Raw genomic sequence first — 21,877 nt, forward strand, 5'->3', positions numbered from 1 at the left:
CACGTGGTTTTGTATTTTTCTAGTAAAGAAACGTAATTTCAACTGCAGCTTATTAAAATTTTTATTGGCTAACCTTCAGTTTATGAGACAAATATTTCATTTTTACAGCTATCATATGTTCTACTAGATGCTGTGTTGGATGAGCTGTTCCCAGAGCTAACCTTCAGTCAAGAACTATCGCCTTTTCTTACAAGCTGAATAGGTTCTAAATGCAGTATTCCCATTTTGGCATTCCTTCCAATGATTTTTGTAACTTTGAAATTGTTTCCTTGTGTACATGTGAAAATGTCTCAAATGATTAGGTGAATAGCTGTAAGCTAAGAGGCATTGTTGTCATAATAAAATTTTGACTCAAAGCCCTCTCTAGCCTTGTTACTTTTCTTAATAACTCTGGCACATTCATGTCTTAATTGATGATTTTGAGCACACTCACTGTTTCTCTTTGCGAGTGGAGTACACTCACTTACCTTAATATGAATACATTCACTGCATCCTTTAATGTTCCGGGTACATTCACTGCTGATAATGAACTAAGTACATAACTAAGTTCATTATAAATTTGAATACACCAATTATTTCCCATGATAATTTAATCTCTCTCAACACTATTATTGATGATTTTAATGACTTCATTACTTTCACCTCTTCCTGTTGTGACTGGAGTACATTTACTTCCTTTTATGATTTGTATTTACTTTCTATATCCTTTCATGATTAGAGTATGCTTTCTCCTCTTAGTAATATGAGTGTCACCACTTTTTCCCCTGTGATTTAATTACAGGCTATAGATAGGGTTGTGTGCGGAGGAGTGTGGATGTGTTGAAAATCAAATGTTTGAGGACCATATGTGGTGTGAGGTGGTTTGATCGAGTAAGTAATGAAAGGGTAATAAAGAGAGCATGGTTGAGAGAGCAAAAAAGGGTGTATTGAAATGGTTTGGACATATGGAGAGAATGAGGGCGGAAAGATTGACAAAGAGGATATATGTATCCAAACCATTTCAATACCCCTCTTCTGCTCTCTCAACCATGCTCTTTTTATTGCCACACATCTCTCTTACCTTCATTACTTAATTGATCAAACCACCTCACACCACATATAGTCCTCAAACATTTCATTTCCAACACATCCACCTTCCCCCACACAACCCTATCTATAGCCAATGCCTCGCAACCATATAACATTGATGGAACCACAATTCCTTCAAAAATACCCATTTTTGCTCTCCAAGATAACATTCTCGCCTTCCACACATTCTTCATTGCTCCCAGAACCTTCACTCCCTCCCCCACCCTGTGACTCACTTCCACGGTTCCATCCGCTGCGCAGAGTCCACTCCCAGATATCTAAAACACTTCACTTCCTCCAGTTTTCTCCATTTAAACTTGCCTCCCAATTAACTTGTCCCCCAACCTTACTGAACCTAATAACCTTACTTCTTTCACACACTTTACCAAACTCAGTCACCAACTTGTGCAGTTTCTCACCCGAATCAGCCATCAGCACTGTATCATCAGCGAACAACAACTGACTCATTTCCCAAGCCTTCTCATCCACAACAGACGGCATACTTGCCTCTCTCTCCAAAACTCTTGCATTCACCTCCCTAACCACTCCATCCATAAACAAATTAAACAACCATAGAGACATCATGCACCCCTGCCGGAAACCGACATTCACTGAAAACCAATCACTTCCCTCTCTTCCTACTTGTACACATGCCTTACATCCTTGGTAAAACTTTTCACTGCTTCTTGCAACTTACCTCCCCCACCATATGCTCTTAAAACCTTCCACAAAGCATCTCTATCAACCCTATCATATGCCTTCTCCAGATCCATAAATGCTACATACAAATCCATGTTTTTCTAAGTATTTCTCACACATTCTTCAAAGTAAATACCTGATCAACACATCCTCTACCACTTCTGAAACCACACTGCTCTTCCCCAATCTGATGCTCTATACATGCCTTCACCCTCTCAATCAAAACCCTCCCATATAATTTCCCACGAATACTCAACAAACTTATGCCTCTGTAGTTTGAACACTCACCTTTATCCCCTTTACCTTTGTACCATGGCATTATGCATGCATTCCGCAAATCTTTAGGCACTTCATCATGGTCCATACTTACACTGAATATCCTTACCAACCAATCAATAACACAGTCACCCCGTTTTAATAGATTCCACTGCAAGACCTTCCAAACCCACTGCCTTGCTGGATTTCATCTGCAAATCTTTCACTACCCTCTTAACCTATATATTTTATATTATACTTGATCACCATTTCCCGCATCAGCAAGGTGGCGCCAGGAAACAGATGAACAAAGACCCAGCCACTCATGTACACATATATATACATGTACACCCATACAAGCTTCACATGCCCTGATTCAATCCACTGACAGCACGTCAACCCCGGTATACCACATCGATCCAATTCACTCTATTCCTTGCCCTCCTGCATGTTCAGGCCTTGATCACACAAAATCTTTTTCACTCCATCTTTCCACCTCCAATTTGGTCTCCCACTTCTCCTCGTTCCCTCCACCTCCGACACATATATCCTCTTGGTCAATCTTTCCTCACTCATTCTCTCCATGTGCCCAAACCATTTCAAAACACCCTCTTCTGCTCTCTCAACCACGCTCTTTTTATTTCCACACATCTCTCTTACCCTTACGTTACTTACTCGATCAAACCACCTCACACCACACATTGACCTCAAACATCTCATTTCCAGCACATCCACCCTCCTGTGCACAACTCTATCCATAGCCCACGTATACCACATCATTCCAATTCACTCTATTCTGTGCAAGCCTTTCACACTCCAGCATGTTCAGGCCCAGATTGCTCAAATTTTGTTTAACTCCATCCTTCCACCTCCAATTTGGTCTCCCACTGCTTGTTTCCACTTCTGACACATATATCCTCTTTGTCAACCTTTCCTCACTCATTCTCTCCATATGTCCAAACCATTTCAACTCAACCTCTTCTCTCTCCACCACACATCTCTCCTACCCTATCATTATCTATATGGTCAAACCACCTCACACCATATATTGTCCTCAAACATTTCATATCCAACACATCCACTCTCCTCTGCATAACCCTATCTATAGCCCATGCCTTGAAACCATATAATATAGTTGGAACCACTATTCCTTCAAACATACACATTTTTGCTTTCTCCTCCCCCACCCTATGACTCATTTCCAATTCCATGGTTCCATTTGCTGCCAAGTCCGTTCCCAGATATTTAAAAGTTATCACTTCACTTCCTCAAATTTTTCTCCATTCAAACCCACATCTCAACTAACTTGTCCCTCAACCCTGCTCTTATTAACATCATTCACTCTCAACTTTCTACTTTCACACACTTTTCCAAACTCAGTCACCAACTTCTAGTTTCTTACTCGCATCAGCAACTAGTGCTATACCATCGGCGAACAACAACGGACTCACTCCCCAGGCCTTCTTATCCCCAACAGACTGCATACTCGCCCCTTTCTCCAAAACTCTTGCATTTACCTCCCTAACCACCCCATCCATAAACAAATTAAACAACCATGAGGACATGACACACCCCTGCTGCAGACCAACTTTCCGTGGGAACCAATCACTTTCTTCCTATTCATACACCCTTGATAAAAAAAAACTTCTCTGCTTCTAGCAGCTAACCTCCCACACTGTATACTCTTAAGACCTTCCACAAAGCATCTCTATCCAACCTGTCATATGCCTTATCCAGATCCATAAATGCCACACACAAATCCTTCTGTTTCTCTAAATATTTCTCGCACACATTCTTCAAAGCAAGTATCTGATCCACACATCCTTTACCACTTCTGAAACCACACTGCTTCTCCACAGTCTGATGCTTTGTACATGCCATCACCCTGTCAATACCCTCTTATACAATTTTCCATAAATACTCAACAAACTTATGCCTCTGTGGTTTGAACACTCACCTTTATTCTCTTTGCCTTTGTACAATGGCACTAAACGCATTAAACGCATGTTCTGGGGCTACAAGAAATTAACAGGACTGTTAGTTCGACTGCAATGTAAACAGAGTTTGGTGCGCTTTAGCACTGCTAACACACACTGATGGCAGATCCACAAACTAATGGCATTAGTTTCAAAACATGCCAGACTACAGAGAGAGGTACAACCTGTATTCACCTCCCAAAACAATTTCAGGTTCTCCTCGAAGTTTACCAACACTTTTTCATTCCCAGCTTTCATTTGCTCTTTTTCAGCCCTTGCACTTCCTTCGTGACCTCTTTTCTCAGTAGCAAGTTAATTTCTTTATCCCACCACTCACTACCCTTTTTTCAAATGCCTGCATCCCACCCTCTGTATATCAGACACTTTACACAGACATGTAAACATTGCTTCCATAAATATCTTTCATTCTTTGCTCAATCCCATACTTCCATTTTCTAAGACCTTTTACAATTTCTCACCCTACTTTTTTTTTTATTGTCTCTAAGTACACTCAAGGCTTCTTTTCCACACTCATTTTCACCATCTTGCCACTGTCATTTTTTTTCTTTTAATCCTCTACAGACTTTTACACTCATTTCCACAGAGAAGTGATAAGACATCCTTTCAGCTGCCCCTCTTAGCACATTTTAATTTGACAGTTTTCCATTTGTACACCTATCTCAGTACTTAATCCAATAATGCCCATATATCACTAACCTCACTCACCCACATCTACAACTGTGTCCCTTTTTCAAATCAGATATTTCCACTTACCATTGCCTTTACAACTGGCAGCTTGTTGACAAGCTACTCATCTTTTTAATTTACATCGAGTACTTCGTGCCCCACAATTATACCCTCAACTGCCATATCACCCACTCTTGTACTCAAATCTTACCTTTATTTGATCCCTTGCATCAAACTTGCTGATGTACTCAGGTTCTCTCACAACACAAGCCTTTTCTAACTATTATCACTACTAGGTGCATAAACACTTAGTCACTCGCCTCTCATAACTGACTTTCATTCCCTCCTGCATTAATCTGGAAGTCAATTCTAACACATTTCTACAACTCCTACTTCAGCAGTAGAACCATCCCCTCCTTTGATCTGGCCCTCACACTAACCATAAACTTCACTCTTACATTCTTCCTCTTTCACCTTGGTCTGAAGAACAATTAAGGTTCCTTTCTTCAAACATACATGTCTTTCCTAATTTCTCATCTCGGTTACATCCAGACACCCCAGCTTGATTCTTCAAGGAGGATTAGCATTCCTTGTTTCGTTCCTGTGTTCTCACTTTCAGATATTGAAGGACAAGGAGGGGAGGGTTTCCAGCTCCCCACTCTTGTAACTTTTAGCCAACCTTTACATGCAGGAGATACAAGGGTATTATTTTTTTCTTCCCAATCCCTAAGGATAGGAAGATAGAATACTACCTGTCAGAAAAAGTAAAATGGAAGATACCAAGAGACAGAAAATGGTAATTAATATATGAGCATGGAAAAAGAAAATATAAGCAGTAAGCAGTGAAAGAAAAGAGGAGCTGTGAAAAAATAAGATGAGATGAAGAAAGAAATCCCAAAGAGAATAGAGTTAATGAAGAGAAAGGAATACAGTACATGGAAGAGAACCCAAAAGTATCGTTCTAATAATATGTGAAGAGCAAAAAGCAAGAAATCTGAAATTAGACCTTTTAAAGTAGAAAAACCATGAAGATGACCAGGAAAATAAGCATGATACTAATTTACCCATATCAGGGGGTTCTGCTTAGTGAAAAGTCCCTAAAGCAGTGTTTTGCAGTAGGGACATTCATGAATTAGGATACAAACCCTTAGAATAACATGCCTTGCCTTGCAGTAGTTACAGAACTGAAAAATATGTTTTCAGTTTATCCTATGAACTATTACTTTCTTCAGTAATAAAAATATTTTAAGATTTTTATTCATAGTACATTTCATAATGATGTCAAAGCAAAATGATTATAGATTCCTGTCCCACAATCACTGGGATTCATGTTTGTCTTTGGCAATAAATCCCATCTTATTGGTGGGATTTATATCCTACCCACCAGCAGTGCATTAGTACACAAAAACATTTCTCTTGTTATGTGCACTATCACCAGTTCTCTTTCAGTTTTGTGTGCATTTAGAGAAAAGTATTAAGGAAGGACATTACAAATATCAACATGCATATGGTGGGGATGAGACTGGCTATTTTAGAAAAGAATGCCAACTAGGACATTTATGTGCAGGGAATAAAAATGCTTCGGGGTTTAATGCTACCAAAAATTGCATGGCACTTATATTTGGAGGGAATGCAAATGGTGAATCTAAATGTAAGCAAGCTCCAGCTAGTGTTTCATTCGGAAAGTCCCAGGGCTATGTAAAGTCTCGATTACCTGTGATTTGATAACAATTTTCTGATAAGTTAATTGAAGGGATGATGATAAAACGAACTCAAACCTATCTCAATCCAGCAGCACCTCAGGCCCTTCTCTCCTTGTCTTGTCAATAAGGTTATTCAGAAGGAGAGAGAAATACAGCCATTGCACTTTGTTTCACTTCCCAGGAACCCTCAATCCACCATATCTCATTTCAGCAGCTTCTTTGCATAACCTGTAATATGGCAACAGCTGCTGAGTTTAAATAATTCAGGGGAAACTACAGACAAGCTTAGTTCACTTCCATCTACCATACCACTCTACCCCCATATCACTCCAGCAGCAGCACAAGCCCTCATCACCACCATATCCAGTAAATTTTCACTGTCATCTATATTATGTATTATGTCATTTCAGGTATGTCCAATGGGAAAATTTTTAGTCAAGATCAGTTGTTCGCATAACATTAATTGTTAAATTGATAGTTTTCTCCAGGAATGTCACCTCATTGCTTAGTAGGGCCACATGGTACAAATCAGAATTTACTTAAAATACAGAGAAGAAAATGGAGTGTTTAACCATTGTAATGAACATACATGTGGTATGTATATATGAAAGAGTAGGATGTAAACAATTATGCCATCCTACCATTAACCTAGGCCATATGACATATCCCACATTTTTCTTTGTCATTGTTTTATATTTGTCAAAGTACTTCTAAAGGTTATTTTACAAAAAATTTGGATTTTGTTTTGTGAACCATAGCCACCCAAAAGGTTCATGCAAGTTTTGTTGTGCTTTGTTTGAAAAGGGTTACATATATTATTTTGAAACTTTTACGTTTGCCATTTTTCAATCTACTGACCTCAGGCTAAGCACTTGGTTGTGCCTAGAAAGAATACAGGTTGAGGATCCCTAATCTGAAAATCCAAAACGCTCCAAAATCCAAACTTTTTGAGTGGCAACATGATGTTACAAGTGGAAAATTCCACAACTTACCTCACTTGCCCATGTTGGGCTCTGACACTGTTGGCACCAGTATGTTACAAACCATCATCAATGCCAGACCTATGTGCATTACTCACTATGTTTTTTGCTTATTCTCTGCTCTGTGGTCCAAAGATATTGTTAAGAATATCAAAAAGGCCTGTAGGTACCCCTGTGGGTAACAGTGATAAGAAAAAGAGGAAGCATTTATCTCAAGCACAGAAAGTCAAACTGTTGGAAAAACTGGACAGAGGTGCAAGTGTTAAACATCTTACAGAAGAGTATGGTGTTGGATTCACCCCCATCTATGACATGAAGAAACAAAAGGATAAACTGTTGAAGTTTTATGCTGAAAAAGATGAACAGAAGTTGATGAAAAATAGAAAAACTGCATAAAACTAAAAATATATCACGACAAACTGAAAAATGAAGGGTACTGTGAATATTCAACAGGCTGGTTGCAGAAACTTAAGAAGACATGGCATTAAATTTTTAATGATTTTTGGTGAATAAGCATGTGCCGATCACGGAGCAGTGATCAAGTTTTTTTTTGGTAGGCGCAAAACATTTTCATGTGAAATCTGAATTTCATCTCCACCTAAAATGCCATGTTTGAGTGTAACATGACCATCAACATTATTTCATTGAAATTTCTCTGTTAGTTTTCATTACATTTAAAGTTACCTATAATTACCATAAATCAATTACTTGTTTTTATATCTCAAACAAAACCTAAAAAATAAAGTAGTGTACTATAACCTTTAAATCAAAACATAGCATTGTAGGTGGAAACTGAAAACCTGCAGTTGTTTGTTGTTATTGTTTAACAGCTGAGACAGGTACCCTGCTGATGCTACTATGTTGCTTTAGTTACCCTAAACATTATTTTTTCATTGTATTAATGGTAAGCAAGGCAAGCAAGTATGAATATGTACATGTGTATATATGTATATGTGCGTGTATGAGCGTTTATGTATATATGTGTATGTGAGCGGGTGGGCCATTCTTTGTCTATTTCCTGGCACTACCTCACTGATGCAGGAAATAGTGATCAAGTATAATATAATAATAATGGTATTTCATATTCTTTTTTCTTTTACTGTTACATACTTGTGTGAAGAAGGAAGAAAATGATTGCTTATCAGTAACTTATAAATTTAGAATCAGGCATGGAGATGCCAAACAAATAGAGATTGTCCACATGGGCAGCTAAGGTTCTGACACCTCAGTTTTCTGATGGTTCACTGTTACACAAACTTGGTTTCAAGTGCAAAATTATTAAAAATATTGTATAAATTTCCTTCAGGCTATGTGTATAAGATGTATATGAAACATATGGATTTTGTATTTAGACTTGGGGTCCCATTCCCAAGATGCCTCATTATGTATGTGCAAATATTCCAAAATCCAAAATATGAAACACTTTTGGTCCCAGGCATTTCAGATAAGGGATACTCGACCTGTACCAGTTGGACACTTGTCTCAAGAGTTAAGCTTTAGATGTCTAGGTACACATATGGCACATGCATTTGTGATCCAGGTGCCTTATCTGCAATAGTTGAAGGAAGTAAGGAATTTATTTTGCTACTAATAAGGTAAATATTTCCTTAGTTGATAATCAGATATGTTTAGGCTGCGATAAGCTATTAAACCAGAATATATCCTGTTTGGATATTATAAGGTGTAGGTTTTAATACAATCATTAGTGTTTCTGAGTTGAGTTTGAAGATACGAGACTCTTAATTATGGAAGTGACCATTAACTGGAATTTAGACCAATTTAGTATGATAAGCATGTCTGTACTTTCCTTTATGTCTTTGAAAATAGATTTGAAGTCCAGTTTAAAGGTGAGCTTTTACAGGGAAACCTAAGGTCACATTTGCCATTCCACCCACCTAATTGCTAACTTTGGACATTTGCCATCTGTTGCTTGTCAGACAGAGAATTGATGACGGTTGTTGCAAGCCATAATGTAGTTTTGGGGACAAGAAGTCTTTTTAACAGCCATTTGCAACCAACTGATATTGTCATTTTTACTGATGGTGGAACCACTGTACCTGGCTTAAAATTGTAGATTTTTCCATTATGTCCAAGGGAAAGCTGGGTAAAGTTATGAGTACATATTTTCAACTTGCTTCACCTAAGTTCAGAAATCAATATCTTGGATTCAAAATTCATTCTCTGTCTTCTCCTAATTCCAGACCACCGTATGTCAAAAATTTATTAAAACAGCTAGCACTCACTCAGCCAGATTTTCATAGTTTTATTAGAGGGAACTGTCACACTCTTCACAGCTTCTTTTATCCTGTTAATCTCTTATTTACTTGGTTAATCTTGGTAACGCTTCCAAAGTTTATTCTTTAAGCATTTCATTATATAACCCTGTAATTAAAGGCTCAAGGTACATTACTTTTTGCTCTTGGTTGATTTTATAATTGCATTCAGTTGCCATTCTGTAGAATAATTACACCAAAGACTGTTCTAAAATTTTTATCTGTGATAAATACTTTCATGTAATATTGCTACATATATCAATAAAGCATTAAAAATGTTTGATTTTTCTTAAACCTTTTAAATATTGTGGTATTATGAATCAGTAGGTATTAAGGTACCAGTAATACATTACATGGCTTCCTTATATCTAGCTTCCTGTCTGGCAATCTGTCTCTGTGGTTGTTGTTAGATCAGCTTCTCCCCTTCTCTCCATCAACAGTGGTGCCCCTCAAGGTTCTGTTCTCTATTTTTTTTATCACCAAATTTTTTGTAAAAAAAAAAAAAAAAAAAGCATTCATAAGTTGAAAACTTAACACTGCATTCCTGCAATTCCTTCATATATAATCCTTCTTTCACTCAATCTGCATTTTGTCTCGAATACAAAATACAATTTCCACAATAAACTCATACTTGGACAGGATATGTGGGGTTGGCAAAATCTGTTGAAAGTTCAATGCCTCCAGGTCCAAGTTTCTGTCCACTGCCCTTATTGAAAATTCCTCAACTTTCCTCTCTCCTTTGATGGATCTGTAATTCCTCCACCTCTTGACTTAATGAACATATTTTGTATTACTATAACATCCATACTGTCTTGGAAACCTAACATTATGGAGAGGTCTACTTTTAAGAGACTAGGAGACCTGTTTAAATGTCAAATTCTTTTTTCTTCTTAACAGTTGCTCCTTTTATACAAAGGATTGATCTGTTCTTGTATGGAGTACTGCTCTTACATCTAGGGTGTTTCTAATTCTGCATCCTTCCTGGACAGAGTAGAATCAAAAGCAGTCCAACTATCTCTCATGCTAATCTCAAAACATGATACACTTACCCTACGCTGCAATACTGATTCACTTTCCCTCTCCTACAGGTATTACTTTGGTTTTTGCTCCTGAGAGCTAGCTGCATGTGTTGTACCCCCATCAATAGCTTGACTAGGTAATACTCAGCAAACAACTGCATCACATAATTACTGTGTGGCCGCTGGCAATTCAATGATGGGCCGTTTTGAAAACTGTTTCTTTCTCAACACCTTGAAGCTTTCAAACCCTCTACCCTCTTATGTTTTCCCAATAACTATGACCTCACAATTTTTAAAACAGGTTTTTCCTTGCCTTCATAATTCACAAATTCTTTTTTTCCCTTTCATTAACCAACTATATTTAAATAAAGGCCCAGCCTTGATGTGGACTTCATTCTGTGACTGGAGCCTCCAACATAAAAAAAAAAGCAAATATGGTTACTATTTATCTTTATTTATTTTGCTTTGTCACTGTCTCCCACGTTAGCGGGGTAGTGCAAGGATACAGATGAAAGAATGGCCCAACCCACCCACATACACATGTATATACATACACGTCGACACATGCAAATATACATACCTATACATCTCAATGTACACATAAATATACACACACAGACATATACATATATACATATGTACATAATTCATACTATCTGCTTTATCTATTCCCACCACCACCTCGCCACACATGGAATAACAACCCCCTCCCCCATCATGTGTGCGAGGTAGCGCTAGGAAAAGACAACGAAGGCCACATTCATTCACACTCAGTCTCTAGCTGTCATGTAATAATGCACCGAAACCACAGCTCCCTTTCCACATCTAGGCCCCACAGAAATTTCCATGGTTTACCCCAGACGCTTCACATGCCCTGGTTCAATCCATTGACAGCACGTCGACCCCAGGTATACCACATCGTTCCAATTCACTCTATTCCTTGCACGCCTTTCACCCTCCTGCATGTTCAGGCCACGATCACTCAAAATCTTTTTCACTCCATCTTTCCACCTCCAATTTGGTCTCCCACTTCTCCTCTTCCCTCCACCTCTGACACATATATCCTCTTGGTCAATCTTTCCTCACTCATTCTCTCCATGTGACCAAACCATTTCAAAACACCCTCTTCTGCTCTCTCAACCACACTCTTTATATTTCCACACATCTCTCTTACCCTTACATTACTTACTTGATCAAACCACCTCACACCACATATTGTCCTCAAACATCTCATTTCCAGCACATCCACCCTCCTGCGCACAACTCTATCCATAGCCCACGCCTCGCAACCATACAACACTGTTGGAACCACTATTCCTTCAAACATACCCATTTTTGCTTTCCGAGATAATGTTCTCGACTTCCAAACATTCTTCAAGGCTCCCAGAATTTTCGCCCCCTCCCCCACCCTATGGTTCACTTCCGCTTCCATGGTTCCATCTGCTGCCAGATCCACTCCCATATATCTAAAAAACTTCACTTCCTCCAGTTTTTCTCCATTCAAACTTACCTCCCAATTGGCTTGACCCTCAACCCTACTGTACCTAATAACCTTGCTCTTATTCACATTTACTCTTAACTTTCTTCTTTCACACACTTTACCAAACTCAGTCACCAGCTTCTGCAGTTTCTCACATGAATCAGCCACCAGCGCTGTATCATCAGCGAACAACAACTGACTCAACTGACTCAACATAAAAGTGAGATAAAGCTATGAAATGTCAGTTTGTCTTCAAAAGTTTGACGTAGATATAAAGATTGGTCATTGGACACTAGCTTATTTATGGGTAAGTACAATTTGTAGAAAATAAGAAGAAACAACTGAACCTGATGTATTAGTTTTATAAGTTTGTACATGATGGAGCTGAGAGTAAACAGTGGTAAGAATAAGGCAACTGGCCAGTCTTAAAACCTAGAAGTGAAAGCCTCATTTAAAACCCCATGGAAGGGTCTGGATATTCCTGAAATTGCATTCATTATTTGAAGAGCATTTTCTACCTACACCCAACTGCAGGGATTTGTGTAGGAATATGTTGGTACAACTGTGTGAAAGGAAAATGTGAGGAGGGGCAAGAAAAGAAAGGAAAAGGAGGAAAGAACATGAAGTGAATATGGATGAGATGAATATGAGAGGGACATGGATATATGACTGAGACAAATTATATCAATAAATTGCTCCCACCTACTTTAATATTATGAACTATACCATTTGGTCACTAGCCAGCAAGATGATACAAAATACCTACTGTAACACATGGACACCAGCCAGTAAAATGATACACCAATTGTACTGTACCACAGTCACAAGGCAGTAAGATGATACAAAAAATTCCAATGTACCTCATGGTCACCAACCAGTAAAATGATACAACAGTCCTAGTGTACCACATATTCACCAGCCAGTTAGATAATACAACAGTCCTTGTGTACAACACAGTCACCAGCCATTAAAATGATACAACAGTCCTAGTGTACCATATGGTCACCACCCAGTAAGATTATACAACAGTCCTTGTGTACCTCATAGTCACCAGCCAGAAAGATGATACAACAGTCCTAGAGTACTACATGGTCAGCAGCCAGCTATCTAGCCAACACTCAAAGATTAATATAAACAATGATGCTTACATAAAGTTTAGGCATTTTCCATTGGAGTTAAGTTGATGATTATAAGAGAAAGTCCCTCACACACTCCTACTACTTATCCATCCATATTTTGATTACTATCAGCAGCAAACTTAGTTCAAGGTTATTTTCATCATTGTAACATATGTAGGGGATGGTCACTGGCACAGGATTAGTCCCTTAAATAAATGGTTAAAAGAAGCCACCTCTGCATAGTTTTTAGATTACCTGGTGCGAGACACCAAATTAACAGAGCCAGTCAGCCTACTTTACTTTTTGCAATCCACACATATCATTCATCTGGCCACATACTCCATGTTGCCTGTATCCCCTGTGAACATGCTTTACTCCAGATTAAATTTATAATAACCAAATGAAACAAGGCTTTCCTTGCAGTCCATGGTGACGGCACTAAACACCTTCACATAGGAGCATCCAGCCAGGAAGGTGTACAGCACATGGGTACTTGCAAGAAGTACATGCAGAGATACTAGAGTGTTAGTAAACAGTATGAAAACCATAAATGAAATCCATTTTAGATGAATTCTACAGGATGTTTACTACAGGTGAATAACCTGCAAAAAGACGTCAAGACAAGGAATATACACAAGTCCAGAGTGAGAGGCATGGGACACAATGATGAAACTGTTAAGACGACTCATTGAAGCACCAGTGCCTGGCATATGCCTCCTGTATTTACATACATAGATGTTTTGTAACTATCCTTTGAAGATGTGTTAATACATGAAAGTGCTCAGGATCTCGTGTTTCGTTTCACCTTTTTTTTTTAGCATTTATAAAATCATGCATCTGTTGTGATTTTGTGCATGTGAAATGTCCGAGGTAAACCATGGAAAAGTCTGTGGGGCATGGATGTGGATAGGGAGCTATGGTTTCAGTGCATTACACATGTCAGCTAGAGACAGGGTGAACGAATGTGGCCTTTTTTGTCTGTTTTCCTGGCACTACCTTGCTAAAGCAAGGGGTAGCGATGCTGTTTCCTGTGGGGCGGGGTAGTGCCACATACTCCCTACGTGTTGAAGGTGACAGGGGGGGACCTTCCCCTCCAGTTTTTACATTTCCAAAAGAAGGAACAGAAATGGGTACTAAGTGAGGATTTTTGCTCTATGCCCCAATCCTCTGTTCTTATTGCTACCTCACTAATGCAGGAAATAGTGAATATGCATGAAAAAAAATATATTTTTCAAACATATAATTATGTATCTAAGTACAAACACCTTGGTTATTTGGGACTTATATCTAACTTTCACAGTCCACTATTTTAAATGTGATCAACTGTTAAATATATCTACAACACAGTATGTTCAAGAGTAAGATATATAACTGAATTTTCTGGCAAGGCTAGAAGACACAACAATGTCCCCAGGGTGTCTGTTGATCTTGTAATTATAACTGATATGTAATTATAACAGATGTGATCTACTCTGTTGTATATCCATCCACACACTTACATGCAAGCAAGCATGCCCATACACCAAAACCTCCTCTGAGAAGCCAGGCAACTGTCAGTAAACGGAGCAACAAATCTATGAAGCTTCAGACTCAAAAGCTCAAGAGATTCAAAGTCCAAACTCCTCCAGGTCTGTCTCTATGAACTTTAGTCTAAGAATGTACCTAAGGGTCCCAACAACATTTATATCAAACAGTAAATACGATAATCAAAATCCTATGAAGATCCACACATCACCAGAAATGATACTCCTCAGTGGTGTACACTTTAACCCTTAGCTTTAGATGCATCTTTCCCTTTACCCATACCAGCCCTTTTCTTACCCTGAACTTTAGCTCTACCTCTAACTTTGCCTTTTGCTTTCTCTTTTAGTTTGTTGAAACCTTTGCCTAATTTATCAGTTCTATGATCAGACTTAGTCCGGTGCCTGCCTCCCATTTTTGATCGTCTAGGATGCTTCTTTCCACCTGTCCGCTGGATGTCCATTCTGAAAGAAACAAGCTTTGGTTACTTATATCCAATAGGTAAACTGGATAAACATTTTGTAAAAACAATACATGTTTATAACTAAAATGAATAGCAATAATTCATAAAAATGAAACAGAGGCAAAAAACATAACTCTGTTTCTCTGAAATAAAAGTACTGCTCCATGAAAGCATTCAATCTTAAAACTGCGAAAAAAATATTCAGTGAAAATATCATTTTGGAGAGGAAAACTGACTTTCTATCCCAAAGACTTGAGTATCCCAGTCTTTTTGTCTACATACAAAGCTGGGCTGTGAAATCAGATCTATTTATTTATTCATTTTGCTTTGTCGCTGTCTCCCGCGTTAGCGAGGTAGCACAAGGAAACAGACGAAAGAAATGGCCCAACCCACCCACATACACATGTATATACATACACGTCCACACACGCAAATATACATACCTATACATCTCAATGTGCACATATATATACACACACACAGACATTTACATATATACACATGTACATAATTCATAGTCTGCCTTTATTTATTCCTATCGCCACCTCGCCACACATGGAATAACAACCCCCTCCCCCATCATGTGTGCGAGGTAGCGCTAGGAAAAGACAACAAAGGCCCCATTCATTCACACTCAGTCTCTAGCTGTCATGTAATAATGCACCGAAACCACAGCTCCCTTTCCACATCCAGGCCCCACAGAACTTTCCATGGTTTACCCCAGACGCTTCACATGCCCTGGTTCAATCCACTGACAGCACGTCATCCCCGGTACACCACATCGTTCCAATTCACTCTATTCCTTGCAAGCCTTTCACCTTCCTGCATGTTCAGACCCCGATCACTCAAAATCTTTTTCACTCCATCTTTCCACCTCCAATTTGGTCTCCCACTTCTCCTCGTTCCCTCCACCTCTGACACATATATCCTCTTGGACAATCTTTCCTCACTCATTCTCTCCATGTGACCAAACCATTTCAAAACACCCTCTTCTGCTCTCTCAACCATACTCTTTTTATTTCCACACATCTCTCTTACCCATACGTTACTTACTTGATCAAACCACCTCACACCACATATTGTCCTCAAACATCTCATTTCCAGCACATCCACCCTCCTGCGCACAACTCTATCCATAGCCCACGCCTCGCAACCATACAACATTGTTGGAACCACTATTCCTTCAAACATACCCATTTTTGCCTTCCAAGATAATGTTCTCAACTTCCAAACATTCTTCAAGGCTCCCAGAATTTTCGCCCCCTCCCCCACCCTATGATTCACTTCCGCTTCCATGGTTCCATCCACTGCCAGATCCACTCCCAGATATCTAAAACACTTTACTTCCTCCAGTTTTTCTCCATTCAAACTTACCTCCCAATTGACTTGACCCTCAACCCTACTGTACCTAATAACCTTGCTCTTGTTTACGTTTACTCTTAACTTTCTTCTTTCACACACTTTACCAAACTCAGTCACCAGCTTCTGCAGTTTCTCACATGAATCAGCCACCAGCGCTGTATCATTAGCGAACAACATCTGACTCACTTCCCAAGCTCTCTCATCCACAACAGACTGCATACTTGCCTCTCTTTACAAAACTCTTGCATTTACCTCCCTAACAACCCCATCCATAAACAAATTAAACAACCATGGAGACATCACACACCCCTGCCACAAACCTACGTTCACTGTGAACCAATCACTTTCCTCTCTTCCTACACGTACACATGCTTTACATCCTCGATAAAAACTTTTCACTGCTTCTAACAACTTGCCTCCCACACCATATATTCTTAATACCATCCACAGAGCATCTCTATCAACTCTATCATATGCCTTCTCCAGATCCACAAATGCTACATACAAATCCATTTGCTTTTCTAAGTATTTCTCACATACATTCTTCGAAGCAAACACCTGATCCACACATCCTCTACCACTTCTAAAACCACACTGCTCTTCCCCACTCTGATGCTCTGTACATGCCTTCACCCTCTCAATCAATACCCTCCCATATAATTTACCAGGAATACTCAACAAACTTATACCTCTGTAACTTGAGCACTCACTCTTATCCCCTTTGCCTTTGTACAATGGCACTATGCAAGCATTCCGCCAATCCTCAGGCACCTCACCATGAATCATACATACATTAAATAACCTTACCAACCAGTCAACAATAGTCACCCCTTTTTTTAATAAATTCCACTGCAATACCATCCAAACCTGCTGCCTTGGCAGCTTTCATCTTCCGCAAAGCTTTTACTACCTCTTCTCTGTATACCAAATCATTTTCCCTAACCCTCTCACTTTGCACACCACCTCGACCAAAACACCCTATATCTGCCACTCTATCATCAAACACATTCAACAAACCTTCAAAATACTCCCTCCATCTCCTTCTCACATCACCACTACTTGTTATCACCTCCCCATAGCCCCCTTCACTGAAGTTCCCATTTGCTCCCTTGTCAGATCAGATCTACAAAGTTTATTTCCACAAAAGGTGCACATATGTACTTCCACATAAATGGAAATTGAATTAAATAATGCTGACACTAGTTGAATAGATTTAAACATGCTATATTTTTCTTTTTCCATACTTGCCTAATATTTCCCACAATGGCAAGGTAGCACCAGAAACAGATGAAGAAAGTGTTCATTTGCTTACATCCATTCTCTAGCCATCATGTACTATGAACATATAGGGGAGAAAGAATTCTACTTCCATAATCCCTGCATGTTGTAGAAAGCAACTAAGATGGCAAGAGAGGGGAAGGGGGGAGTTCCCACTTCTTGTATTTCAGTTTCTAAAACAGGAAACAGAAGAAAGAGCCAAGAAGGGAGTGCTCATCCTGCTCAAAAGTGCAGGCTGGGGTGTCTAAATGTTTGCGGATACAATCATAATCTGTGGCTTTGTGTGCTGAAAAAGAACTGGTGATTGGGAATACCTGGTTTAAAAAGAGGGATATACACAAGTGAGCATGAGGGAACATCAGCAGGCACTATTTGATTACATATTAATTGAAAGGCATGTAAAAGAGACTTTTTAACGTAAATGTGCTGAGAGAGACAGCTGGTGCAGTCTGATCACTGTCTTGTGGAGGTGAGGATGAAGATTTGTATACGTTTTTGAAAAAGAGGAAATAATGTCAGAGAAGAGAGTGGTGAAATAAAGCAAGCTTGGAAAACATACTTGTGTGAAGAAATACCCAGAGAGATTAAGTGTAGAACGGCAAAAGGTGACAGAAAATGAAGCAAGGGGAATGGGTAAAGAATGGGAGGTATTCAGGTAAGCAGTGCTGGCATGTGCAAGAGATGCATTTAGCACATAAGAGGAGGATAGATTAGAAAGGGGAGCGAGTGAAAAAGGAGAGCTCCTAGTAAAAGAGAGCAAAACTTACAGGGAAGGAGTGCAAATGATTGGGGGATGTACAAGATAAAGCAACAGCAGGTCAAGAGAAAGGTGCTCCCATAACCTTTATCCCCTCTTCCATCTATTCCTCACTTCAATGGTTCCATTTGCAGTCATGTCCTTTCCCATGTATCTGAAATATTTCACAACCTCCAATTTTTCTAAATTCAAACCTACACCCGAAATAATTCCTCAACCCTGCCTTCTGTTCACATTTACTCCCAACTTCCTTTCATATACACTTTCAAACTCACCATCACCAACTAATGCAGTTTCTCATTTGAATCTGCAACCAGTGATGTATCATCAAAAAACAACTGACTCGCTTTCCAAGCCCTCTCATCCCTGACAGGCTGCAAGCTTATCCTTCTCTCCAAGACTTTCATTTACCTCCCTAACCATCCCATCTATAAACAAATTAAACAACCATGGTGACATAACACACATCTGCCACAGAACAACTTTCACTCAGAACCATGCACTCTTCTTTTTCCCTACTCATACACAAGCCTTGCACCCTTGATAAAAACTTTTCACTGCTTGCAGCTTAACACTCACAACATTCATTCTTAAGACCTCTACAATGTATATCTATCAACACCCATCATGTGCCTTCCTCAGATCCCTAAATGCGACATATATATCCATGTGTTTCTCTAATTATTTCTCACATTCTTTAAAGTAAACACCTAATCCACACAACCTCTACTACTTCTGAACCATACTGCTTCTCCCTAATCTGATGTTCATTACATAACTTCACCCTCTTATTCAATATCCTCCCATACAATTTACCAGGTATACTCAACAAACTTATACCTCTGCAGTTTGAATGCTCACCTTTATCACCCTTGCCTTTATACAATTGGACTATATATGCATTCCACTGATCCTCAGGAACCTCACAATAATCCAAACATACAATGAATATCCTTATCAACCAATAAACAACACAGTCACTCCCTATCACTCACCTTTCTCCTCCTTGCCTTTATACAACTGGACTATACATGCATTCCACCTATCCTCAAGCACTTCACAATGATCCATACATACAATGAAAATCCTTATCAACCAATAAACTACACAGTCACTCCCATTCTTAATAAATTCAAGTGCAATATCATGCACTGCAATCCTTCCTTAGATCTTGTCCTCTAACCAACCCCTGACTTTACTCCTAAGACATTTCCAAACCATTCCTCCCCCTTATCCTTGAGCTTCGTTTCACTCAAAGCCAGAGCATTCAGTATCTTTCCTCAAACGCACTACCTATATCTTCTCTCTTCTTATCCTGGTTACATCCACACACATTTAGACACCCCAATGAGCCTTTGAGGAGGATTAGCATTCTGCGCCAAGCTCCTTCAGTTTCCTCTTTGAGAAATTGAAATACAAGAAGAGTAGAGTTTCCAGCACCACACTCCTGCCCCATTTAGTAGCCTTCAACAACATGCAGAGAATACAGAGGTAGAATTCTTTCTCACCTACCTCAGGGACATATGGAGAGAATAAGAGAGGAAAGATTGACAAAGAGGATATATATGTCAGAAGTGGAGGGAACAAGAAGCGGGAGACTTGGAGGTGGAAGGATGGAGTGAAAAAGATTTTGAGTGATTGGGGATTCAACACACAGGAGGATGAGAGGCGTGCACAGAATAGAGTGAATTGGAACGATGTGGTATACCGGGGTTGATGTGCTATCAATGGACCGAAACAGGGCATGCGAAACATCTGGGGTAAACCATGGGAAAGTCTGTGGGGCCAAGATGTGTAAAGGAAGCTGTGGTTTCAGATAGAGAATGAGTGTGAATGAATGTGGCCTTTTTTGTCTGTTTTCCGGATGCTACTTCACTGAAGCAGGGGGTAGCAATGCTGTTTCCTGTGGGGAGGGGTAGCCCCAAGAATGGATGAAGGCAAGCAAGTATGAATGTGTACATGAGTCTATATGTATGTATATGTCTTTCTATGTGTATGTATAGGAACATCGGTGACGGGGGATAATGGGGAGGTAATAACAAGTCGTGGTGATGTGAGAAAATGGAGAGTGTATTTTGAAGGTTTGTTGAATGTGTCAGATGACAGAGTGGCAGACATGTTTGAGTTGAGGTGGTGTGCGAAGTGAGAGGGTTAGGGAGAATGATTTGGTAAACAGAGAAGAGATAGTGAAAGCCTTGCGGATGATGAAAGCTGGCAAGGCGGCAGGATTGGATGTTATTGCAGAGGAATTTATCAAAAAAAAAAAGGGGGTGACTGTGTTGTTGACTGGTTGGTAAAGATATTTAATGTATGTATGGCTAATACATTTTGCTTTGAAGAATGTATGTGAGAAATACTTAGAAAAGCAAATGGACTTGTATGTAGCATTTATGGATCTGGAGAAGGCATATGATAGAGTTGATAGAGATGCTCTGTGGAAGGTATTCAGAATATACGGTGTGGGAGGCAAGTTGTTAGAAGCAGTGAAAAGTTCTTATCGAGGATGTAAGGCATGTGTACGTGTAGGAAGAAAGGAAAGTGATTGGTTCTCAGTGAATGTAGGTTTGCGGCATGGGTGTGTGATGTCTCCATGGTTGTTTAATTTGTTTATGGATGGGGTTGTTAGGGAGGTAAATGCAAGAGTTTTGGAAAGAGGGGCAAGTATGCAGTCTGTTGTGGATGAGAGAGCTTGGGAAGTGAGTCAGTTGTTGTTCGCTGATGATACAGCACTGGTGGCTGATTCATGTGAGAAACTGCAGAAGCTGGTGACTGAGTTTGGTAAAGTGTGTGAAAGAAGAAAGTTAAGAGTAAATGTGAATAAGAGCAAGGTTATTAGGTACAGTAGGGTTGAGGGTCAAGTCAATTGGGAGGTAAGTTTGAATGGAGAAAAACTGGAGGAAGTAAAGTGTTTTAGATATCTGGGAGTGGATCTGGCAGCGGATGGAACCATAGAAGCGGAAGTGAACCATAGGGTGGGGAGGGGGCGAAAATTCTGGGAGCCTTGAAGAATATTTGGAAGTCGAGAACATTATCTCGGAAAGCAAAAATAGGTATGCTTGAAGGAATACTGGTTCCAACAATGTTGTATGGTTGCGAAGCGTGGGCTATGGATAGAGTTGTGCGCAGGAGGGTGGATGTGCTGGAAATGAGATGTTTGAGGACAATATGTGGTGTGAGGTGGTTTGATCAAGTAAGTAATGTAAGGGTAAGAGAGATGTGTGGAAATAAAAAGAGTGTG

General features: G+C 39.5%; 2 protein-coding genes across 4 annotated transcripts in view; one reads left to right on the forward strand and one right to left on the reverse strand.

Moving 5' to 3' along the window:
* LOC139747054 (sorting nexin-14-like) overlaps nucleotides 1-9,919 on the forward strand; it is a 163,144-nt gene extending 153,225 nt beyond the window's left edge. For 2 of the 3 annotated variants that reach the window (XM_071658833.1, XM_071658831.1), the window contains exon 18: nucleotides 109-9,919. In XM_071658833.1, coding sequence (XP_071514934.1) covers nucleotides 109-198 — 90 coding nt within the window. In that variant the 3' untranslated portion in view covers nucleotides 199-9,919. The remainder of the gene's footprint in view (nucleotides 1-108) is intronic. The other variant, XM_071658832.1, reaches the window with a different exon arrangement.
* A 2,567-nt stretch (nucleotides 9,920-12,486) lies between these two features.
* LOC139747057 (ribosome biogenesis regulatory protein homolog) overlaps nucleotides 12,487-21,877 on the reverse strand; it is a 40,774-nt gene continuing 31,383 nt past the window's right edge. The window contains exon 6 of the mRNA XM_071658842.1: nucleotides 12,487-15,243. Within this exon, the coding sequence (XP_071514943.1) occupies nucleotides 15,024-15,243 (220 nt within the window). The 3' untranslated portion in view covers nucleotides 12,487-15,023. The remainder of the gene's footprint in view (nucleotides 15,244-21,877) is intronic.

The sequence above is a fragment of the Panulirus ornatus genome, chromosome 67 (genome assembly GCF_036320965.1).
Source record: "Panulirus ornatus isolate Po-2019 chromosome 67, ASM3632096v1, whole genome shotgun sequence".
NCBI lineage: Eukaryota > Metazoa > Arthropoda > Malacostraca > Decapoda > Palinuridae > Panulirus > Panulirus ornatus.